General features: G+C 37.5%; 1 protein-coding gene across 1 annotated transcript in view; it reads right to left on the bottom strand.

Annotated features, from left to right (window-relative positions):
* Nucleotides 1–1,833: 1,833 nt before the first annotated feature.
* Nucleotides 1,834–26,603, bottom strand: part of LOC129012634 (POTE ankyrin domain family member G-like) — a 40,211-nt gene continuing 15,441 nt past the window's right edge. The window contains 7 exon segments of the mRNA XM_054448546.2: nt 1,834–2,827; nt 2,830–3,178; nt 4,625–4,663; nt 4,666–4,750; nt 20,858–21,024; nt 22,065–22,109; nt 23,507–23,577. Coding sequence (XP_054304521.2) covers nt 1,851–2,827; nt 2,830–3,178; nt 4,625–4,663; nt 4,666–4,750; nt 20,858–21,024; nt 22,065–22,109; nt 23,507–23,577 — 1,733 coding nt within the window. The 3' untranslated portion in view covers nt 1,834–1,850.

A 26,603-nucleotide genomic window follows, 5' to 3' on the forward strand; every position in this document is an offset into this window, starting at 1 on the left:
TGTGGTATGCTGGGGGTCCCCTTCAGTCCCTAATTGCCTTGTATTTTCCAGGGAAGATGATAGCCTGCCCCTTCCTCTGGGAGCTCTGTACCACTGAGGTACGAACTTGTTGCCAATATGAACACACCTATAAGATATGACTGGAGGCAAGTCGAGAAGTCTTATCTAGTCAGGAGGAACAAGAACAGGGACTTGCTTAAAACAAATGTCTGGCCACATTTTCCTAGAGCAGCTGTGCTGTGCTGGGGGTGCACTTCCACCCCTGGTCACCTCAGACACTCTGAAGCCCTAAGGCTGAAGTGGCTGAGTTGCCCCAACAGGAGAGATGACAGTCTGGTCCTCCCCCTGGGAGCTCTGACTCAGGGAAGCCTGAAACCTATGTCGGCCAGAGAACAGCAGTGAAGGTAGCTGGAGACTCTGGTTGAAAGGCTTCACCTGCTGATTAGAAATGTGGTTGGGGACTGACTTAAACAAGAGCCTGGCCACGTTTTTGTAGTGTGGCTGTGCTGTGCTGAGGTTCCTCTTCCACTCCTTCTCACTTTGGGCTCTCCAAAGCCCACAGGCCAGAATGGCTAGTCACCCAAATAGCAAAGGTGGTAGCCTGCCCCTCTCTCTGGGAGCTCTGTCCCAGGAACACTTCAAATTTCCATTGGCCAAGGAATGCTGGTGGCGGTAGCTGGAGGCCCCAGTTGCAAGGTCCTGTCCAGTGAGGTGGAACAGTGTCAGGGGCCTGCTTACAGAATCAGTCTGGCCATGATTTGGTAAAGCAGCTATGCTGTGCTGTGGGATCTCTTCTGCCCTTGGTCAGTTTGTACTCTCCAAAGCCTTCAGGCTGGAATGACTAAGTTGCCTGAATGGGAAAGATGGCAGCCTGCCCCATCTATTCTCTCAGAGTTTATCTTGTTTGATGGAGCTTAATTTTTAGCCTGTTGATTTTACTGTCTACATTAGACTTGTTCAGAAAGAATCTGTAATCTTTTAGGTTAGATATATGAGAATTCATTGTTTTCTGTAAATAAACCTGTTCATGTCTTGTTCTCTGGAAAGAAGTCTCTTTCAGCTCTCTGACTTTGGTCACAATCATGTAGAGCAGTAGCCAGTCTACAATGACATAATTGAATTTCCATTTCCAGTGTTTCCTTTTTGTGTCTTACATTGTACAGTTCAGAAATGAGCATTTTATTCCCAATTGTCAAAATGCTAAGCTGTCCACTGTACTGAAACACTGTTTTTGTTAATGCTTCGCCATTCAATTTTTTTTAAGGTGTGCACTCATCCAATTCTTCTCAAGTCAGAGTACAGGTAAGCCCTGGCTGCCTCCAGCCACTCTCAGGGAGACTAAAAGCCTTCATACACCCCAAGTTGGGGTACAAAAAAGGGGAGCCATGAAGGGTAATCATTCAAAATAAAACAATTTAAAAGTATTAAGGCAAAGATTTAAAAAAATTTTGCATTACATAATTTACACAAAAGCAATGCTATCACCTCCCCTGTGTGAACTCAGGAGAGGACTGGGCCATTCTCCTTAGAGAGAAGTAGGATGGCTTTTAGGAGGGCAAGGGGCTTCCTGAAACAATACATCTCACAATATTTGGAATGACTATTGAAAAGAAGAACAATGTGCAATCAAAGTCCTTGGCGACATTGTAGAACTTTGGGGGATGCTCACTCCAACCACCTGCTGTTGCCTTCATCATTCCAGTTTTTAAATCCTAAGTCAAGCCAATAAAAAACAAAACAAAAAATGAAACAATAAAACAAATAAAGCCACACCAATCTCATCTTGTTTTCTGCGAAGTTTGGTTTTGTCAAGCAAGGGTGTAACGCAACGCAACTAAGTCACAGTCCACCTAGAAGCATTTGCGGTGGACAATGGAGGGGCCTGACTCATCATACCCCTGCTTGCTGATCCACATCTGCTGGAAGGTGGACAGTGAGGCCAGGATGGAGCCACCGACCCACACGGAGTACTTGCGCTCCAGAGGAGCAATGATCTTGATCTTCATCATGCTGGGCACCAGGGCAGTGATCTCTTTCTGCATCCTGTCAGCGATGCCAGGGTACATGGTGGTGCCACCAGACAGCACTGTGTTGGCGTACAGGTCTTTGCGGATGTCCATGTCACACTTCATGATGGAGTTGAAGGTAGTTTCGTGGATGCCACAGGATTCCATTCCCAGGAAGGAAGGCTGGAAGAGCGCCTCGGGGCAGTGGAACCGCTCATTGCCAATGGTGATGACCTGGCCATTGGGAAGCTCATAGCTCTTCTCTAGGGAAGAGCTGGAGGCCGCCATGGCCATCTCCTGCTCGAAGTCCAGGGCAACATAGCACAGCTTCTCCTTGATGTCACACACGATTTCCCGCTCAGCCGTGGTGGTGAACCTATAGCCACGCTCGGTGAGGATCTTCACGAGGTAGTCAGTCAGGTCCCGGCCAGCCAGTTCTAGGCACAGGATGGCATGGGGGAAGGCATTTCCTTCATAGATGGGCACAGTGTGGGTGACCCCATCACCAGAGTCCGTCACGATGCTAGTGGTATGGCCAGGGGTATACAGGGACAGCACAGCCTGGGTGGCCACGTACATGGCTGGGGTGTTGAAGGTCTCAAACATGATCTGGGTCGTCTTCTCATGGTTGGCCTTGGGGTTCAGGTGGGCCTCAGTCAGCAGCATTGGGTGCTCCTCAGGAGCCACACGGAGCTCATTGTAGAAGGAGTGGTGCCAGATCTTCTCCATGTTGTCCCAGTTGGTGATGATGCCATGCTCCATGGGGTACTTCAGGGTCAGGATGCCTCTCTTGCTCTGGGCTTTGATGCCCACATAGGAGTCTTTTGACCCATGCCCCCCATCATGCCCTGGTACCTGGGGTGCCCCACGATGGAAGGGAAGACAGCCCAGGGGACATTGTCTCCTGCAAAGCTGGCCTTGCACATGCCGGATCCATTGTCAATGAGGAGCACGGCGGTATCATCACCCATGGTGAGCTCATTCAGTTGTACAGCCTTTAAAAGATTATCATTCTTTTTTTTCACACTTTCAATTTCCTCCAAATATTTCTTTTCTCTTAGCTGGTTCTGATGTTTCATTATGTCTAGTTCCGGTCTTAGCATGGCAATTTCTTCCTGCAACGTACTATTTTCAAGCAAGAGATCTCTTTCTTTCTTATGACTAAGAGAAAGCTAAGTAAATAAAGGGAACTTTTAGTTAGCACTCAGTTGAATGACATATCATGATTTCTTCTGAAATTAAAAAATAACATGTATATTGGTATAATGAAAGAATCCCCATCGTGGATATTTAACTGGAAAAATATTGGACAAAACTTCAAACCTAACAGAGTGTAAATTTCCAAAAGTTTAAATATTTATTTAAAGACCATGAAAAATAAATCACTAGAGGATTTTTTAGAATCTCAGAATTAAAAAAGCCTTTCTGTGAGTTACAAAAAACCAGAGGCATAAAATAGAAGATTAATATATTTGACTATATTTTTAAGATTGGGTTTACAGTCTCATGTCTAACCTATCAACCACACCATCATAAAAGCCTTAGCTATGCATATATTTGGACAGAAGCAATTTCTCAAAGTTCTTTCAGTTCCTTTTTCTGAAGAATGTTTTACTGATATTCTATGTTTCTAATATTTTTATACTCAGTTATAAAAATTATGTTTATTTATAACTGTTAAATCTAAGCATCATACCCTTCTACACTGTAAACATCTGTATCTAAGCATTGCACTTCTACATAGAGTACTGAATTCATTTAAGATCATGATTCTTAAAAGGAGAGGTCAGAAAATATATACAAGATGCAGGATTTTCCCCAGGTCTGCTGATGCTACTGCTAGTGATCCTCCACAAAACCACAGTTACTTCTGTGGTATAAATATATAAATACAAAAGAAGCCTTTTATTTCAAAATACAAATGGTAAATAAGATACAACTTAGAGAAATTTTCTTAGAAATCATGAGATTATTTGCCATTGCAATAACTTTTCTTTCCTCTTTATAACGTTTGAAACAGTAATAAGTGTGAAATAGGGGAAATATACTGAACCATTTCTCCAGGAACAAAATACTTATCAATAAATTATCACTAAATCTGTATCATGGCATGTCATTGTTTTCAAAGCTCTTTGCATTGAAATGAGAAACTACTTGGAGCAAACTGTTCCTCTCCGCAAAAGTAAGGATAATGACATCCACAGTGTGGCCTCTGACCCAGCTATACATTTCCTACTTTCCTATCAGTGAAAATAATCAGTTGACTTCTCTATTAATATTTTTTAAAAATAAACTAATGTCCAAAAACTAGAAAACTTGTTTTTAGCAGCAAAACTTATTTTTGATATGGAAAGATCATCAATTCTTATGAAAAATATCAAATGCTTCTCCTTTGGATTGAGGCCATTGCGCAGGTCACTACTCAACTGTTGCAGGCAAATGGAGTTGAATTAAGAACATGGCTTTATGCTATATGTACATATATAGATATATGACCGAGGATATATAGAATATATACATACATATATCACTTAAAAATCCTTTATATTTCTAAAATACATAGTTTTTTTTAAATATATACACATATAAAAACATTTGAAAATGACTAAAGAAAATACCTCAGAATTCATTTTCTTTTCAGCCACTTCTACTGCTTTTGTTCAGATTTAGTCAGAATCTCATCTTGTAATATTCCAGTGTTCTGTTCTTCAGAAAGTTGTTTCTGAATATCATTTTGTTCGTCACTAGAAGAAATTTTAATTTTCATGAAATACTGGAGGTGTCCCTAAAATGATCTAGAGGGACAGATGGCGCCATCAGATGCATTCACACAATGTATATCTGCACATTAATCCAACACAAGGCAAAGGGGTCTCACATCTGTTAACCCAGCTCTCCCCAACCATGTTGGCACCAGGGACTGGTTTTGTGGAAGATAATTTTTCCAGGAACCTGAGGTGGGGGATGGTTCCGGGATGATTCAAGCACATTACATTCATTGTGCACTTTATTTCTATTATTAATGTATATATTGTGAAATAATTATATAACTCACCAAAATGTAGAATCAGTGGGAGTCCTGAGTTTGTTTTCCTGCAACTAGATGGTCCCATCTGGGGGTGATGGGAGATGGTGACAGATCATAAAGCATTAGATTCTCATAAGGAGTGAACAACCTAAATCCCCTGCATGAGCAACTTACAACAGGGTTCGAGTCACACTCCTATGACAATCTAATGCTACCACTGATCTGACAGGAGGAGGAGCTCAGGCAGTAATGTGAGTGATGCAGAGTGGTTGCAAACAGATGAAGCTTTGCTTGCTCACCTGCCACTAACCTCCTGCTGTGTGGCCCAGGTCCTAACAGGCCCAGGGACTGGTACTGGTCCATGGCCTGGGGATTGGGAACCCATGTGTTAACACACACTTTTTATGTTTATTTTTTGGAAACACTTTCCCCTTATATTCTTGATTCCTCTGTATTTTATAAACTACTTAGAAATTCCTTTTAGAACAAGGCAGGGTCTAATATTATGTTTTTAACATAGAACTTTGAATTAATTTTATCTGTGTATGAGAGAGAGATGTGAAATAAACTAATCATTAATCACTTTCTATTTTACTTTTATTTCATGCATATTAAGAATAAAACTGGGAAGTCCTAGGCAGAGCAACAGGGCAAGAGAAATAAAGGGCATCCAAATTGGAAAAGAGGAAGTTAAACTATCTCTTCACCAATGATATGATCTTATACCTAGAACACCCTAAAGACTCCTACAAAATACTCCTAGATTTGATAAATGAATTCAGCAAAGTCTCACGGATTACAAAATAAATGAATACCAATCAGTAGCACCACTATACACCAACTACGACCAAGCTGAGAGTCATGTCAAGAACACAATCCCTTTTACAATGGCTGCAAAAAAGTGTGAAATACCTAGGAATATACTTAATGAAAAAGATGGGTGTTAAAGATAACTGGAAAACACCACTAAAGAAAATAATAGATGACACATACAAAAGAAAATACATCTTATATTCATGGACTGAAAGAACTGATATTGTGAAAATGACCATAGTGCCTAAAGCAGTCTACACATTCGATACAATTCCTACCAAAGTACCAATGTCATTCTTCACAGAATTATTTTAAAATGCTGACAGTTATGTAGGACCACAAAAGAGCCTGAATAGCAACAGACATATCAAGCAAAAGGAACAAATATGTTGGCATCACATTACCTGACTTCAAATTATACTCTAAAGTGATAGTAACAAAAACAGTGTGGTACTGGTATCAAAGTAGATACATAGATCAATGGAACAGAATAGACAACTCAGAAATAAGGCCACTACAATCAAATGAACTCTGAGCAAGGATACAAAAACATACACTGGAGAAAGTACACTTTATTCAAAAATGGGGCTGGGAAAAAAAGATAGCCACGTGTTGAAGAATGAAACTGGATCTCTATCTCTCACAATATACAAAAATTAATTCAAGATGGATTAAAGGCCTAAACCTAATACCTGAAAACTTTGGCCTAGGCAAAGAATTTATGATGAAGACCCTAAAAACAAATGCAACAAAAATGAAAATAAATAAACAAGACCTAATTAAACTAAAAAGCTTCAGCACAGCAAAAGAAATAACCATCAGAATAAACCAACAACCTATATAATGGGAAAAAAAAATTTGCAAATTATGAATCTAACAAAGGACTAATATCTATAACCTACAAGAAACACAAACAAATCAACAGGAAACATACAAACAATTCCATTAAAAAGCGGCCAAAGTACATGCATAGACATTTCTCAAAAGAAGATATACAAATGGTGAACAAGCATATAAAAACATGCTAAATATCACTAATCATCAGGGAAATGTACAATAAAACGACAGTGAGATATCACCTCACTGCAGCCAGAATGGCCACTATTAAAAATCAAAAAAGATGTTGGTGTGGATGTGGTGAAAAGAGAACAGTTATACACTGCTGCTGGTGGGAATAAAAATTCCTACAAATCTATGGAAAACAGTATGGAGAGTTCTCAAAGAACTAAAAGTAGATCCTATCATTTTATCCAGCATTCTCATTTCTGGATATCTATTCAAAATAAAAGAAATTGTACTCTCAAAAAGACACCCACATACATATGTTTACTACAGCACAATTCACAATATGCAAAGATATTGAATCAACCAGTGTCCATCAACTGATGAGTGGAATAAAGAATATGTATGTATGTATGTATGTATGTATGTATGTATGTGTGTGTAAATATATATATACATATCACATATATATATATATATCTCACATATATATGTATATACGCACACACATATACATATGTACATACCTGAGACTGGGTAATTCATACACATACATACCTAAGACTGGGTAATTCATAAAGGAAAGAGGCTTAATTGATTCACAGTTACATATGGCTGGGGAGGCCTCAGGAAACTTAACAATCATGGCAGAAGGAGAAGGGGAAGCAGGCACCTTCTCCATAAGGCGGCAGGAGAGAGAGAAGTGAAGGGGAAAGAGCCCCTTATGAAGCCATCAGCTCTTGTGAGAACTCAGTCATTATCACAAGAACAGCATGGAGGAAATGTACCCCACGATCAAATCACCTCCTATCTGATCTTTCTCGCAACACCTGGGAATTACAATTTGACATGAGATTTACATGGAAACACAAAGTCAAACTATTGGGGGTGGGATATCCTTACTTTTAAAATATCCAAATGTCATTATTTATAATTCAAAAATAGCAATTTTTATTAGTTATGATTTTGTTCAAAAATATAATAATCTGATAAATTTTCTTCACTTTTAACCTAGTATTTAGTCAAAACATATGAAAACGTGGATTTGCCAGCAGAAAATTGTAACTACTTTTTAATGAGGTAAAAATGTATAAGAATATCAGTATTATTGTTCAGAGAAGAAAGTGAACAAGAAAAGAAAAGGAATTTAAAAGGAGAGAATATCACTACCATATACATACATGAACTGACAAAGAGACTAAAATCTCCTACTGGAGATTATGTTAGGACTTGAGCAAAAGCTTCTAAGAATACCAAAAAGAAAAACAAAACAAATATTTTTAAGAAGTAAATTATACAGAGAACTCTTCTGGTTAAGACGATGTATCAAAAAATAATCTTCCTGAGAGCTATTATTAACCAATTCATCATAACAAAAACTTTAAAATTAAGTCTACAATTCTGGAATATTAAAAAGTTTCATTTTGAACATAGTTAATGGAAGGCAACATTTGAATGAAAATTTCTGTTTAAAGTTGACTCAAACTCAAAATCAGTGTGCAAAAATCACAAGCACTCTTATACACCAATAACAGAGAGCCAAATCATGAATGAACTCCCATTCACAATTGCTTCAAAGAGAATAAAATACCTAGGAATCCAACTTACAAGGGATGTGAACTTACAAGGGAAGTTCTCTCTTCAAGGAGAACTACAAACAACTGCTCAATGAAATAAAAGAGGACACAAACAAATGGAAGAACATTCCAAGATCATGGATTGGTAGAATCAATATTGTGAAAATGGCCATACTACCCAAGGTAATTTATAGATTCAATGCCATCCCCATTAAGCTACCAATGACTTTCTTCACAGAATTGGAAAAAACTACTTTAAAGTTCATATGGAACCAAAAAAGAGCCCACATCACCAAGACAATCCTAAGCCAAAAGAACAAAGCTGGAGGCATCATGCTATCTGACTTCAAACTATACTACAAGGCTACAGTAACTAAAACAGCATGGTACTGGTACCGAAACAGAGATATAGACCAATGGAACAGGACAGAGCCCTCAGAAATAATATCACACATCTACAACCATGTGATCTTTGACAAATCTGACAAAAACAAGAAATGGGGAAAGGAATCCCTATTTAATAAATGGTGCTGGGAAAACTAGCTAGCCTTATGTAGAAGGCGGAAACTGGATCCCTTCCTTACGCCGTATACAAAAATTAATTCATTATGGATTAAAGACTTTCATGTCAGACCTAAAACCATAAAAACCCTAGAAGAAAACCTAGGCAAGACCACTCAGGACATAGGCATGGGCAAGGACTTCATGTCTAAGACACCAAAAGTAATGGCAACAAAAGCCAAAATTGAAACCTAATTAAACTAAAGAGCTTCTGCATGGCAAAAGAAACTACCATCAGAGTGAACAGGCAACCTACAAAATGGGAGAAAATTTTTGCAATCTACTCATGTGACAAAGGGCTAATATCCCGAATCTACAAAGAACTCAAACAAATTTACAGGAAAAAAACAAACAACCCCATCAAAATGTGGGTGAAGGAGATGAACAGACACTTCTCAAAAGAAGACATTTATGCAGCCAAAAGACACATGAAAAAATGCTCATCATCACTGGCCATCAGAGAAATGCAAATCAAAACCACAATGAGATACCATCTCACACCAGTTAGAATGGTGATCATTAAAAAGTCAGGAAAAAACAGGTGCTGGAGAGGATGTGGAGAAATAGGAACACTTTTACACTGTTGGTGGGATTGTAAACTAGTTCAACCCTTGTGGAAGTCAGTGTGGCGATTCCTCAGGGATCTAGAGCTAGAAATACCATTTGACCCAGCCATCCCATTACTGGGTATATACCCAAAGGACTATAAGTCATGCTGCTATAAAGACACATGCACACCTATGTTTATTGTGGCACTATTCACAATAGCAAAGACTTGGAACCAACCCAAATGTCCATCAATGATAGACTGGATTCAGAAAATGTGGCACGTATACACCATGGAATACTATGCAGCCATAAAAAAGGATGAGTTCATGTCCTTTGTAGGGACATGGATGAAGCTGGAAACCAACATTCTCAGAAAACTATCTCAAGGGCAAAAAACCAAACATCATATGTTCTCACTCATAGGTGGGAACTGAACAATGAGAACACTTGGACACAGGAAGGGGAACATCACACTCTGGGGCTTGTTGTGGGGTGGAGGGAGGGGGGAGGGATAGCATTAGGAGATATACCTAATGTAAATGATGAGTTAATGGGTGCAGCACACCAACCTGGCACATTATTCATACGTAATAAACCTACACATTGTACACATGTACCCTGGAACTTAAAGTATAATAAAAATACAATACAATAAAATAAAATAAAGTTATAGTGCATATGAATATAACTAATAGTTGTGAATTCAGAGCTGTGACAATAAAGCAAAGAAACCACATTGTGTTTGAGTCAGCAATCTTTAGATTTCCGTCTAGTCTTCCCATCCAGTCTGTAAATTCTAAGTATAATCCTGGTACTCACTCTCAAGTTTATGTTAAATACTAGCCTATACAAACTACACTCTTTCTCTTACTTCTTTTTTGTTATTTATATGTTGCTTTGCTTAAAGGAAGAACACAGAAATGCTCTGCTAAAAGAATTCTGTTTGGCTGCAGGCTGCAAGAGGGGAAAAACACAGCGCACATTTTGCAGAAAATGATATTTTAGAAGTCAGAACTATGACATGAAGCCAAGCAGGGGACTCTAGGACTGAATTTACTGTGCTTCCTTCATATGCTCCTTGCTGTCTTTCTTTTCTGGCAGCTGTGACTCACACAGGTCATGGAGACTACCATTCCCTAAGAGGATATTCATCTTTATCTATTAAGTTCATCTGTCCCAATTCTGCATTCTGTGGATGCTGACTTTTTGTCACTGATGGTGATACACATGGACATTTATCATCACCTTTCAGATTCTTGGATCTTTGACAAGTCTTTTATTTTATTTTATTATTATACTTTAAGTTTTAGGGTACATGTGCACAATGTGCAGGTTGGTTACATATGTATACATGTGCCATGCTGGTGTGCTGCACCCATTAACTCGTCATTTAGGATTAGGTATATCTCCTAATGCTATCCCTCCCCACTCCCCCCACCCCACAACAGTCCCCAGAGTGTGATGTTCCCCTTCTTGTGTCCATGTGTTCTCATTGCTCAATTCCCACCTATGAGTGAGAACATGTGGCATTTGGTTTTTTGTCCTTGCGATAGTTTACTGAGAATGATGATTTCCAATTTCATCCATGTCCCTAAAAGGACATGAACTCATCATTTTTTATGGCTGCATAGTATTCCATGGTGTATATGTGCCACATTTTCTGAATCCAGTCTATCATTGATGGACATTTGGGTTGGTTCCAAGTCTGCTATTGTGAATAGAGCCACAATAAACATACGTGTGCATGTGTCCTTATAGCAGCATGATTTATAGTCCTTTGGGTATATACCCAGTAATGGGATGGCTGGGTCAAATGGTATTTCTAGTTCTAGATCCCTGAGGAATCGCCACACTGACTTCCACAAGGGTTGAACTAGTTTACAGTCCCACCAACAGTCTAAAAGTGTTCCTACTTCTCCACATCCTCTCCAGCACCTGTTGTTTCCTGACTTTTTAATGATCGCCATTCTAACTAGTGTGAGATGGTATCTCATTGTGGTTTTGATTTGCATTTCTCTGATGGCCAGTGATGGTGAGCATTTTTTCATGTGTTTTTTGGCTGCATAAATGTCTTCTTTTGATAAGTGTCTGTTCATGTCCTTTGCCCACATTTTGATGGGATTGTTTGTTTTTTTCTTGTAAATTTGTTTGAGTTCATTGTAGATGTTGCATATTAGCCCTTTGTCAGATGAGTAGGTTGTGAAAATTTTCTCCAATTTTGTAGGTTGCCTGTTCACCCTGATGGTAGTTTCTTTTGCCATGCAGAAGCTCTTTAGTTTAATTAGATCCCATTTGTGAATTTTGGCTTTTGTTGCCATTGCTTTTGGTGTTTTAGACATGAAGTCCTTGCCCATGCCTATGTCCTGAATGGTAATGCCTAGGTTTTCTTCTAGGGTTTTTATGGTTTTAGGTCTAATGTTTAAGTCTTTAATCCATCTTGAACTAGTAGGATGTGAGTTATAGATGCTGATTATCCAATTACCTGCTAAAAACATCCTACATAAATATTCCATTAAAAATGCATAGAAAAAATTAGTCATTCCTGTTGACCTGCTGCTCTTTGCTCTTCCGTATTCACCAGAAAGTTTCCTACTCCTTCCTCCTGTCCAGGTTAAATACTAGTGTACAACATGGAAACCTGTACATCATCTGAGATTTCTCTCTGTCCCCCAAGGCTTTTCATTCAATTATCAATAAATCATATTGACTACACCTCTCTTCTGCCTCTGCTTATATTCCCACTGCCACTGGGAACATAAATGTTTACAAAATGGCTTTTATTAAAAAAAAATCCTGCCAACTATTAATGTCATTTCTTACATGAAAAAAAATAAGAAAAACAAATGAAAAAGGCATAACACCAAATAAAACAAAGGCCAATATATTAAAATGAGTAACTGAGATTCCTAACTTTATTTATTTCACCATGGATGGGTGAAAACCTTATAATACATTGATACTAGAGCAAGCATGTGTGACATGGAAACTACAGCTGACCACTGCAAAAGCTTCCTTTGTCTCCTGGTTTCTTTACATGGTTACCTTCCATCAATCCCGGCAAACTATAGGCCACTGGCCAAATCCAATCTGCCTTGTGGTTTTGTAAATAAAGTTTTGTAGGAGCTCAGTCATGCCTGTTTGCTTACATATATCATCATGGTGGCTTTCACACTCACCACAACAGCAGACGACAGCAGGGTTAAGTAGATATGACAGAGACCACATAGTCTAAAATATTTCCCACCTACTCCTTTACAGAAAGAGCTTGCTAAACCATTTTGCACCATAACCACAATGCCTTAATTCTCAAATTTAATCTTGTGACTCCCCTGCTCAAATTTCTCCAATGAGCCCCTGCAGCACACATTGTTGGCTCCCTACCAATAGCCATTCCTTATTCTTTCTTGCAGAAGAAACACAAGTCTGTTGGGATAGTTATTATCCCAATTTCCCTCCTCAGCCTCAGAAAGAGAAATGTTTATTCTAAGCTAATCATGTATTTGCCTTCCCAGTGCCTGCTTTGGGAATGAGCATGTGGTGTGACCCAGCTAATGAAATGTTACAGGAAGCCCCTTGCATGCTTCTAAGTTTTCTCCCTGTTTAAAAGACACATGTAAAGAAAAGCTGCCCTTGTGATGCTGTGTCATGAGAATAAGATGTTTGGAGCTGCTACGGATTAGCCCACCATGAAAGGAGATGTGAATAAAACACTGCCAACAGCACAACTGAAAGAGGGACAAGAGGGATCCCTGGGATATCACTGAACAAAAAAAAAAACAACTCTGGTTCCTACTGTTTTATCCACTGCTCATCTAGTACTTGCAGTCCAAAGCATTCTACCTGGTAAATTTCCCATGGCCCACAGGATAAGACCTACTCATTTCTATAGTATTAAAAGGTCTATCATAAACTTGCCTTAGCTAAGTATTCACCTCATTCCCAACCTCTCGTATCTCACACTTTTGGTACTAGCAAAAGTGAACTGCTCAGAAACCCTGCCATGTTCACTCAAGCATATTGTCTTCTGCACCTGCTGCTCTTCCTCCCAAACAGGCAATCTCTTTAGATGTTCCTCCTGGCAAACACACAATCTTGTTACATGTTCCTTCTGCCAAACATTATTCTTCTGCTTCTTTACCTTGAAAAATTCTTCTCACTCTCTATGCTTACCTTAAATCCTACCTCCTTTCTTTTTAAAGCTTTCATTCCTCGTCACATATGTCTGGCACATAATCAATATAACATACAATAAATCATAATTATAAGCTTCCAGTGGGCATCTAGCACACAGTAAGCACTGAATAAAGTAGCAAAATAATAAAAATGACAATCATAATAACAAGCTTCTGTCTGCATTTTCATTTGTGTTCTGTAGCATTAGAAAAATGCTTAGTATCTAAAAGACATTTGATAGTTATTTGTTAAGTGGACAAGTGAAAACATAAATAGAAATATTTTCTTTGTAAATTCTGTTGAAAAAGCACAGAAATGAAATAGAGACAGTTCTTCTGTTATGAGCACCTTAAAGATCAAAACTACATCTATTCCATCTTTGTCTCCTGCAACTTAAAAACCTAACTTACAGAAGCTCTTTGATAAATAGATGGCTAAGTTAAAGGTGTCCTCATACAGTTTGGATTGTACCATGTATTAGGTGTCCACATCCAGGTAGCACATTAGTATTTTTGCTACTGTGAAACATTTTTATACTTTTATTATAATCTGCTGACCCTAGAGTTTGGCAAATTATACATCTATTATGACAATCTTTTGGCAAATGGTAGCAAAGCATCTTGTTCTAACAAAATGACTGTTATCAAGACAATTAATCAGCAGGTAGAAGAATACATCTTGTTCCAACATAGTAAATGTATCTCTTTCAACTTCAAATGAGGAGGAATGAAGTCAGTAATAGTGAGACCTTGTTGGGACAAGCATATGTAACATGACCTGTGCTTAACTATTCTTTTGTGATCAAAACTTCCTTACTTTTACTTTTTTATCTGTGGTAGGACCACCCAGAGCAGGGGTCCACAACTCCCAGGCCACGGACTGGTACCAGTCCATGGCCTGTTAGGAACCACACCACACAGGAGGAGGTGAGCAGCAGGCAAACTGGGGAAGATTCATCTGTATTTACAGCCACTCCCCATGGCTCATATTACCTCCTGAGCTCTGCCTCCCATCGGATCAGTGATAACATTAGATACTCACTGGAACATGAACCCTGTTGTGAACTGCCTATCTGAGGGATCTAGATTGTGTGCTTCTTATGAGAATCTAATGCCTGATTATCTGTCACTGTCTCCCTTTGCCCCCAGATGGGACCATCTAGTTGCAGGGAAACAAGCTCCGAGCTTCCACTGATTCTACATTATGGTAAGTTGCATAATTATTTCATTACATTTTACAATGTAATAATAATATAAACACAATAAATGTAATGTGACTGAAGAATCCTGAAACCATCCCCACTTTCCTGCAGTCCATGAAAACATTGTCTTCCACAAAACTGGTTCCTGGTGCCAAAAAGGTTGTGGGCAACTGACCTAAAGTAATTCACTATCACAAGCCTTACCTGGGTTGCTGTTTTCAGAAGAGTATTTTGGCATCTGCTTTTCTTTGCAGTCAGAAAGTAATTGGCAAATTCTATGTCTAAAAATATAATAAATAAAATTACTGTTTTAAAATACTGATCTACAAGCTTACCAAATGTAAAATTCTTAGAGTATTTCAAACAATATCAGAATATCAGAACTTAACAGTATTATCCCATCCACTTAGGTGTACATTCTACAAACTTATCACGAAGCTTCTATTTAAAGAAGAAAAAAAGTAAGGTGAAATATAAATAAATCGAGGGCACTTTGACCCAGTAAATTAACTTGCATTAGCCTGTTGTAATAGAAGGTGTCCCAATTCTGCATAAGTCGTAGCTTCATAATGAACAGCTATTTGCTCTTGAACAAGTTGCTTCTCTTAGGCTCAATGTCTTCTTCTACAAAGTGAGGACTTTGTTGCCTTATTTCACTAGGTTGTTATGATTTAACAAGATAACATTTTTAAAAATGCTCAGAGAAATAGTGAAGCAATGCAATAATTTGTTCCTAAACTTTATGACTAAAATTATCTTGGAATCCCAAATAAAACCCAATGTGTATTTTATTCATAGGTTCTAATATGCAAATGTTGTAGTTTTCAGAAAATGTTATTAAGTACTAATTTTGCTTCTTAGTTGTTCTACTCTTTATGGCTTACAATTCAGGGCATCTCAACTATTTCATAGTTTGTAACTAAATTTTTTCATAAATATCTCATTAAAGTAGAGAATGGGATTGTCCACTATTACGGAGTTGACAAATCACACCAAAGGCAGAAAAACCAATGGATGTTAAAACCTGACTTGGACCAATGATCCTTCTCTACAGACTCAAACTCTGAGCCAGATGTTTGTTACGATGATGCTTTATATCCATGTTCATCTCCAGCTGACATGGGAGACCAAAACCCTACTTTTATTTTTTTTAGTTTCCATGAGGAAGTTGCAAATTGACAGTCTCTAATTTTTAACATACATACTAACAATATATTTTGCACACAACACCCCACACATTATTTGGCTCTGGTGTCATCTCACAGACCACCTTACATGACTATTTTTGTAGTGCAAATCACAATTTCAATATTTTGGTGGCACCCATTTTGCTTTGATTCACAGTTTCCTTAGAGCTAGTCAGCGAACAGTCAAATGACCTTCCAGTGACTGCACAAAATATGGAATGCTTCCAAAATTTGTGTGGCCACCTTATGCAAGGGCCAGCTCCTCAGGAGGCTGAGGCAGGAGAAATGGATGAACCCACGAGGCAGAGGTTGCAGTGAACTGAGATCGCGCCACTGCACTCCAGCCTTGGCGATAGAGCGAGACTCCATCTCAAAAAAATAAATAAATAAAATAAAATGAAATACCAGTAAAGTTTGCAATTCCTCTGACTCAGTTTACCATAATTACAATTATGATTACTAGTAAAAGAATAAATAGTGAATAACCACAATATTGGGCTTTTCTCCCAAAACAAAAAAAAATTAATATAAACAATGTAGCTTATTATAAAGAGCCAAAACAATTTTAAAAATGCATATAATTACCAGGCAAAAGTGTTAGAGTGAACCGTGTCAGACATTTTTAAAGTGAGAATCAATCAAACAGTATACCCAGGATAAGCTCCATTCACTCATTTAATAAGTATTTATTAGGTAGCTACGTCCAATATGCTAGGCCTTTTCCTGGGCAGTGAGGATATAGTAGTGAAAAATAAAAACCCTATTCGTGAGAGTGAGAAAAACACACAATAACAACAGACAGAGAAGGCAAAATATACAGTATGTTAAAGGAGAAAAACTAAAGCAGGAAAATGCAATGTTTGTGTGTTTGATGGGGAGGGTGGTGGGAAAGATGGAATGGTCAGAAAAGGCCCTGATGAGAAAGGGAATTTTTTTTTTAATACAAAAAACCTGTTATTTGTAAATCAAAGACTCTAAGAAATGATGATATAAGGTTAACAGCATTGATGTCAAGATACAAAGGGGTTTGAAGTTAGAGATGATAAAGCACTTTGTTTCATTGAACCTTCCCTTGATTACATTAGAGATCATCCCTGGTAGTCTCCCAGTTGAATCTTAAGCATGACGCGTCTGGGTAGTACATGGTTCTTCCTCAGAAAGTGGTTGTTCCTTAATGTGTTTCTTTTTACCCTTTTTCTTCTTTTTCTTAGAAAGGGGGTTTTAAATAAAGAACTGGAGGAATGGAAAGACTAAGCTAGGAGGATATCTGGGGAAAAAGCATTACAGACACAGGGAACTGCCAAGTACAGAGGTGTGCCTGGAGTCTTTAAGCACTAGGGGTAGATAAGTGACAAAAAGAATTCAGTGTGGCTGAAGCAGAGCAAAGGAGACAATTAGCAGGAACTTTGACATGCACTCAGAGTGAAATGGGGGACAATAAGAAGGGCTGGGGCAGGGAAATGACAAAATTTGACTTATGTTTTAAATACATCCACTGAGTTAAGAATTGATGAAAATGGAAGTTTTTAAAAGCCAGGACTATCAATTCTCAGTCTATGACACTCATCTAGACTACAGAGGGGGTTGGCTCAGATGTACAAGATATGACTGGCTTCTGGACATATTTTTCAGGTAGACCTGACAAGATTTACTGAGAGATTAGTTGTGAGGTGTCAGAGAGAGACAGAGAGAGATGAGTCAAGAATGACACCGAGATTTTTGGCAGAGCAACTGGAAGAGTGGCCCTTAACCAAAGTAGGAAAGACTACATGAGGTGTAGATTTCAGGAAGGCCATCAGTAGCCCAATTTCGGATCTGACAAGTGTGTGACACCCAATAGCTAATCAAATAGAGACATCAAGTAGGCAGGCTGATATAGAAATCTGAAATTAAGGAGACAGATCTGAGCTGGAGACATATATTTGGAAATCACTAGCATATACACAGCAGAAAAAGTCACAAGGGGCCGGGTGCAGTGGCTCACACCTGTAATCATGATCACCTGAGGTCAGGAGTTTGAGACCAGGCTGGCCAAAATGGGGAAATGCTGTCTCTACTAAAAATACAAATATTAGCCAGGCATGGTGGTGTGCACCTGTAATGCCAGCTACTCAGGAGGCTGAGGCAGGAGAATCACTTGAACCCAGGAGGTGGAGGTGGTAGTGAGCCGAGATCACACCACTGAACTCCAGCCTGGGTGATAGAGCAAAATTCTGTCTCAAAAAAAGAAAAAGAAAAGTTCACAAGAAAGAAGATTGAGGACTGAGCCCTAGGAAACAACAATGTCCAAAAGGAGAAAGATGAGGAGCAGCAAGCAAAACAGACCATGAAGAATGGACTAGAAAGGCAGGAGGAAAAGCCTGAGGGAGTGAGGCCCTGAAAGCCAAGTGAAGACGCCGTTAGGGAGGAGATGTCCACCATTGGCTCAAATATTGCTGACAGATTAAATAAAATGAGGTGGAAGAAAAATGCCTAGATTTATTACAGAAAAAAATTAGTGATAATCTTGAGGAAAAACAATGTTGGAAGAGTGCTGAAATTGAAGCTTTACTGGCATGAGATCAAGAGTGAATGAAAAGAAAATTTGAGTTCATGAGTGTAGTTAGTTCTTTTAAGGACATCATACTTAGGAGTCATGACTGAGAATATTGTAATTTTCTTCCACAGTCTCAGAAAAATAATAGACAAATAGTTTCACATTTTATATAACAGGTGTAGTTTTCAAATTTTATATAACAATTATGTATTTTAAAGGTTATAAAAATTATACACATATGGCATTAAAAGTGCCAGACTGAGGTGTTAAATTCTTAAAACTATAGAACTAAAAGTCGCCTTGAACATTTGTAGATTACATAAGCTGATTATCATTTTGTTCATGCTTATACATAAAGACCAAGAAATACTAAAAAGTTTAAGGAGAGTATTTCTTACTTGATAAAAATCAGCCAATTCTAGGATAGTTGATACTCATCAAATATGCAAAGTATGTGATCACAGTAAAATATTGAGTTCTATTAACAGGAATAAAGTGGGAGAAATGCAGAAAATAATCTTATTTTATAAATGAAATTTAAAAAATTATATGAAGTCACTGTGGAAAAACATAGTGAGGTGAATACTGAAATATATCCTTTTCTCAAAGGAAGATAATGTCACACATGCAGGGCACTTTCACAAATAAGAGTTACTGCATTAGCAGCACCTTCCTTTTAGCACAAGGGTCAGCAAATTAGCACCTGTGGGCCAAATCCAGCCCACTGCCTGTTTTCGTAAGTAAAGAATCTTGGAACACAGCCATGCTTATTCACTTTACAGTCTATAGTGTCAATTAGCTGGGTGTAACTGTCGCACACTTGTGGTCCCAGCTAGTAGACAGGCTGAGGTGGGAGGATCACTAGAGCCCAGAAAGTTGAGGCTGCAGTGAGCCATGATCACACAACTGCACTCCAGCCTGGGCGACAGAGACCCTGTCTCAAAAAAAATAAATATATATAGTCCACAAAGCCTAAAATATTTACTAACTGGCTCTTTGCAGAAAAAGCTGGCCAACTCCTGGTTTAGTAGATGAAAGATCCTTTGATATATTTTAATAACAGTTTTACCCAATATACTGAAATGTTTATATTAAATATAGATCCCCATGTACAATCCCTTGGCAATATTCAGATTCAGGGTCCAATATTTCAGCACTCAGGCATTGACAACAAAAATTTAATAACTAGCAATCTTGTGGCTAACAAGGTACAGTGTCAACATAGCATGTAGCTTCCATTTGCAACACAGTAGATATTACAAGAATTCTAACAAAATTATCTTAAGATGTGTTATCAAGCTAAATGCTTTAAATACATTTTAATTGTGAAATAATCAGTCTACTCTAGATCTAACCTCATTTGTAAAAAATGGTTGCATACTACATTATTTTCTGGGTATGAAAATTGAGATACTTCCTATTGGTAAGGATTTACTTTTGATAATGATGATTTCCTATTGATAAGGATCCATTTTTTGATATAATAATGCTGTAATAAATGTCCTTATACATAAGTATATATGTAACAAATCTATATAAATATCCTTAACATACATATATTATATATCCTTACTATGTTATATATGTGTGTGTGAATGTGCTACTAAATTAATGTTCAAAATGAATTTACCAACAGTGTACGAAATGTCTTTTTCAATGAGACCATTTCTTTGCAGCAACACAGAAGGAGCTGGAGGCCATTATGCTAAGCAAACTAATGCAGGAACAGAAAATCAAATGCCACATATTCTTACTTATTAGTGGGAACTAAACAATGAGAACTCATGGACACAAAGAGGAGAATAACAGACACCAAGGTCTACTTAAGGGTGGAGCGTTGCAGGAGGGAGATGACCAAAAAACTACCTTTTGAGTATTTTGCTTATTATGTGACTGATGAAATAATCTGTAGCCCAAACTTCCATGATACAGTTTACCTATATAACAAACCTGCACATGTACCCCGGAAGCTAAAATAAAAGTTCACTAAAAAGAAAAGAAAATGCCTTTTGCCTCACATTTGCCAATACTGGTTATTTTTCAAACAAATTAATGACTGGAAAAATGTTAACTTATTGTTTGCTGATTTTCATTTTTCTGATTACCAGGCAAGGCTGAATATCCTAGCAAAAGTATAAAATTTGTTCCTCATGAATATTAGTCCAAATTAGGATTAGTTTGACAGCACATAGTTATCTCCTGTTAAATGTTGCCATAGGCTTACCTGTGATAGTCTACATTCTCAGGGTCAGGAAATTGCTGATTTTCAGGTGTTCTGTTCTTCCTTTGTGGAATTAATCCATCATCACCATTGCCAGCACTGGCACCATTAGTCAGGTTTTCTGGGAATCCCACATGATTACTTCCATGCTTCTTCATTTCTTCTTCAACCTTGAGTGGAAGTTTGATATTAAGGATGGTTATCACTTTATTAAACAAAAAGAACCTTTTTAATTGATTTTATCAATTGATTCAGTTTGTCATTATTTTAGTCATTAAAATATTTCACACTTAAATTTGATCATATATACAGAACTATTATATAATTTTAAGATGTAATTATCCTGTCATTAGTATATCATTGAAATTTTTGTAAAGTTTGCTTGATTTCTGTTTGAGTAAATAAAACAGAATTTTCCAAAATTCAAAAAGGGCCCTCCTTCATTTTGTGCTTTTATTCCCAACCACTCTTCAGCATCTTATATGTGTATTTACGCCACTTGACTCGTGGGAACACACAAATAAAAAGATAAAGATGCAAAATGAGTCTTTTTCTGTCTTTACCACTGAGATTTTACATTAAACAGTCAGATTTAGAGGATGAGACGCCGTGGGGCCTCAGGAATAGAAAGGAAGATTTTCCTTTTCTGCACTAAGATATTCTTCTCCCCCACTGCCTTTGATCGTTCTTTTTTCATTTGGTTCCTGGGATATCAAAAACATGATGATGCTCACTGAAACCTGGGAACCAAAGTTTGCCACAACACAAGGAGCAGAGTGAAACTACTGAGGTGCAAGCATAGAATTCCAGAAAATGAGATGCTCCCCAAGTTTCACATTCAATAGCTATACAATTTTCTAGCTTGAAGATAAACAGAATAAGAAGTTATCTTCTTTAGCCACATTATCTATTGATAATCAGACTAAAACCAAGAAAGATAAAATTATTGATCCAAAGCTCCTAAAGTGGCATTACCTAGCATTTTACAGCACCATTCAGGATTATTCCATAATAATGAAAGAATATCTCCAGTTTGTATCTCTTTAAAACTCAACGTATGGAATTCTTTCCAAGTTAAGTATTACATTTTTCGCTGATGATGTATGCAACTTACATGATAGGATCATGTATGCCTAAACTTACTACACTTTGTTAAACAACATAACGTAAAAATCTAATTCAACAGAATCATTTGAATACAAAGGTATACTTCTCTATCACAATCCTTATTTATTTCTGGTGCTTGAGAAATTTTCTGCAGATGCAAAAATAGAAGGTTAATTTGCTTGTTGTATTTCCAGGAAGTCTCCTCTTTTGGAATGCATGTTTTTAAAATAATTATATTCTTAAGTAATCAAATATGGACAATGAAAAATTAGAAAATAATTAAAATTAAAATTTAACTGTTAAAATAATTAAGTAAATAATTAAAATTAAGAATTAACTTTTTAATCTACATTTAGCTACTGCCACATCACTGGCTTCTGACTAACATGTGAAAAATAATTAACCTTAGCCAAAGGGAGAAGAAAAACCTGAACCAGCAAACAACTTTTTCACCATTTGTTTAGACTGAAGTTAATTTGTTATGTGTTAAATCTACCAAAAATGAATTAGCAGATGATTTGTAGCATTCCAAAGGCTTCCTCACTTGAAAAGAGTTTACCTCATGAAACCCTAACTAGTGAGCTCCTACAGTGCACTGAAGCGCTTTTTTAAAAGATTAGTAACTGGACACTTTAAGTTATTAGGAGCCAAAATCCACACCAAAGAGAAAGAAATGTAAATTCTTTAATTTTAATTGAAATTAATGCTGTAATATGATAGTGTTATGTATCTAGATTATCTGTTTAAGTCCAGTTCTAATATATTCTAATGTGTACTAATTACAGTGGATAAAAACTTTTAATAATATGTACTGATTTTCTGCAACCAAAATAAGTTAGAATGTTATTGTGTTTGTGCACTAACACCAAAGATCCCATTCTGCAAGATATGATTCTTTTAAGAGGGAGTTGGGTTGCTTTTATGACCTGGTTCCCTCCCTGAACAGAAACGCTGAGGTCAATGAGAGACCACAAGGCAGAATATATCTTTAGCCTTGGTATCAGTGACTGACAATATAAAACTGTAGATTTTCAACCACTAGCCATGATTACCCTTTAACCATGAATCTAGCTCAGGGACCGTCAGTGTTACATTGTTCATAATTCTATTGCTTAATAATATAATCCAATAATTGATGTTACTTTCCTTATCATGTTAGGGTGTTGTAAAAATAAAAGAACAAACAAAGTTCTGGAATTTGTTTTTCCTCTGTTCCAAAAGGAAAGATTAGCTATAAGCTAATCAAAAAGACAGATAAGAATATTTTAAATAAAATAATGTAAAATAAGAGTATTTTACATTTTATAGTAGTTATGTTTTTAAGTTAAATATCAAATGTAAATTAGAATTCATTGATTATTCTGTTAATGAGATTGCTGAATTTATTAAAATAAATTTTAAGAATCTATTTAAAAATTCTGAAAGAAAAGAATCTATTGATTCTCAAAACCTAGTCTGAAAGGTAATTTCATTTGGACTATCTAATATTATTAAATCAAAGAAAACAACATTAAATCAAAAATTTAAATTTAAAATTTTCCATGCCTCTTGCTGGCTATTTTCACTGCCTTTAAGCCTTTGTGACTCTTCCTCTGATGTCAGCTTTAATTCTTGTTCTGTTGAGAAATCCATATATTAAGTTAAAATGAACCACTTAGAACTTTTAAAAACTATTGCCTTTATAAAATAGATTTAAGACAACATTTTATTTTATTTCATAAACTGAGTGTTTAGTCTTTCATGAAATAGTTACTTAGGAAATAATTCTCCAAAACTTCAACAAATCACTTGGGGAGAGACCTGATGTGATTCACTCACAAATTCATCCACTCAACATAAATGAACAAAATCACGAGAAACACAACTTTAAAATACAGTAGAAACATATAAGGTAACACAGTATGTTGTTTTCCACTTCCTAATAGTGAAGCAGTAAATGTAAAGAAAAGGAAATTCAGTTTTAAACAGAAACAAGTTTTCCTGCACTTAGCAACTCTGACTCTAAGGATAATAACAGGCAGGGCCCAGGAAAGGTCGTGGTGACCCTCTCTGAGAAGCCAGAGCCCACAGGTATGGGCTCCAGACATCCCAGAGCAAGGTTAAGAAAACAAATCCCTTTACCATCTCCCCTTCCCCTCAGCATTTACTCGTAGCTATTTTTACAAATGCATATATTTTGCAAGTTCCTGTTTTCCTTCAATGCAGCTGCAAGGTCACAAGTTATGCTGAGATTGCAAAACTGTCACTAGATGATTAACTGCCTTTGTTCTGCTTCTGTAAGCTTCCCCATATAAGTCAAGCCCTGTCTTTGTTCAAGGCTCAGGCTTTGGATGCAAATCTGCTGAGCTGGTGCACATCTAAATAAAATCCTCCTGTTTCACCCACTGGGTCTCTCCTGCCTCCTGTTTTCTGCAACAACAGTACCTTATAAATGGTTTCCAAAATTACTACTAACACATTTATTAGTGTACAATGCCTTCCTAATATCTAAAATGTTTCCCTCCACTATTCTGACGAATTTATTTTCATTTTTCTTTTTTTTTTTTTTGAGCTGGGGTCTTGCTCTGTCATCAGCCTGGAGTAAAGTGGTACAAACTCAGCTGACTGCAACCTCCAACTCCCTGGTTTAAGTGATTCTCCTGTCTCAGTCTCCCGAGAAGCTGGGATTACAGGCACACACCATCATGCCCAGCTAATTTTTGTATTTTTAGTAGAGATGGGGTTTCAGCATTGGCCAAGATGGTCCTGATCTTTTCACCTTGTGATCCACCTGCCCCAGCCTCCCAAAATCCTGGGAATACAGGTGGGAGCCACCACACTCAGCCTTATTTTCATCTTTTAAAACAATGCTATGTGAAGTCTTCCTTGATTCTGCATGTCTTTCCCCAGATAAACAGGTACCCAATTCCTTGAGGCTGCCTTAGTACTTCACTGATTTTTCTACTGCACCTTTACCACCTGAACTGCACATGTCTGTCCCCTCTGCTCCAAGACTGCAGAGGACAGTCTTGAACATCATCTTTGTAAAAACAGTCTTTATTTTACTCAGAAATTTCTTATTGAGTCCTGCTACATACATGCTAGGTGTTAGCGTTTAAAAAGAATGAAAATAAAGCATGTCAGGGATGGCTTTTCTAGAACACCTGCCCAAGCAGAGACTTAAGTATTGTGGCTAGCCAGATTAAAAGGGGTAGAAGGCAGGAAAGGGTGACAGCATGCCACGCAGCAGCAAGAGCATGAGCAAGGCCTGAAAGAGTGAAAGTATTTGCCTACAATAGAAGGATGAGTGAGTAGGGCATTACGAGCAGCTCAGCAATACCAGAGAAAGGGCACACAGGAACAAAAGGGCTAAAGATGAAGAGTGGGGCAGAAGTCAGATGATGAAATCCTTAAGTGTAATTTTAAGAAGCTTGGACATTAATGTTCAAGAGTGGTCCCTGGTCCTATCTGCATTTAGATGTAGATCATTTTAGTGCCAAAAACCAATATTCCTAGTGAGCCATGATTCATTAAGACAAGGTGACAGATAGCTCATGTGGACACAGCTGAGATGATACTATGTAGCAAATTCACAATAATTCTCATGAATACTTGGAAAGTCAATTCTATAATAAGTCATAGACATTATAATACATCACTTAATATTTGGTTTGGGAAGGTGCTTTGTAAAGTTATAGCGCATGCGAATATAACTAATAGTTGTGAATTCAGAGCTGTGACAATAAAGCAAAGAAGCCACATTGTGTTTGAGTCAGCAATCTTTAGATTTCTATCTAGTCTTCCTACGGAGTTCGTAAATTCGTATAATCCTGGTACTCACTCTCAAGTTTATGTTAAACACTAGCCTATACAAAAAAACACTCTTTCTCTTACTTCTTTTTGTTATTTATATGTTGCTTTGTTTAAATGAAGAACACAGAAATGCCCTGCTAAAGGGATTCTGTTTGGTTGCAGGCTGCAAGAGGGGAAAAACAAAGCACATTTTGCAGAAAATGATATTTTAGAAGTCAGAATTATGACATGACATCAAGCAGGGAACTCTAGGACTGAATTTGCTGTGCTTCTTTACTATGCTCCTTGTTCTCTTTCTTTTCTGGCAACTGTGACTCACAGAGGTCGTGCAGACTATCATTCCCTAAGAGGAACACAACTCTGATATTAATCTTTATCTATTAGGTTAATCTGTCCCAATTCTGTGTTCTGTGGATGCTGACTTTCTATCATTGATGGTGATACACACGGACATTTATCATCAACTTTCAGATTCTTGGATCTTTGACAAGTCTTATTATGGAGTCAAACTAGTAGGATGCGAGTTATAAATGCTGGTTATCCAGTTACCTACTCAAAATATCCTACATAAATATTCCATTAAACATGCATAGAAAAAAATTAGTCATTCCCGTTGACCTGCTGCTCTTTGCCCTTCTGTATTCACCACAAAAATTCCTGGTCCTTCCTCATGTCCAGGTTAAATACTAGTGTACAACGTGGAAACCTGTAAATTATCTGACATTTGTCTCTGTCCCCCAAGCCTTTCTCAATCAATTATTACTAAATCATATTGACTACACCTCTCTTCTGCCTCTGCTTTATATTTCCACTGCCACTGGGGGCATAAACATTTATGAAATGGCTTTTA

Source organism: Pongo pygmaeus, chromosome 15 (genome assembly GCF_028885625.2).
Source record: "Pongo pygmaeus isolate AG05252 chromosome 15, NHGRI_mPonPyg2-v2.0_pri, whole genome shotgun sequence".
In the NCBI taxonomy this organism is placed as follows: Eukaryota; Metazoa; Chordata; class Mammalia; order Primates; family Hominidae; genus Pongo; species Pongo pygmaeus.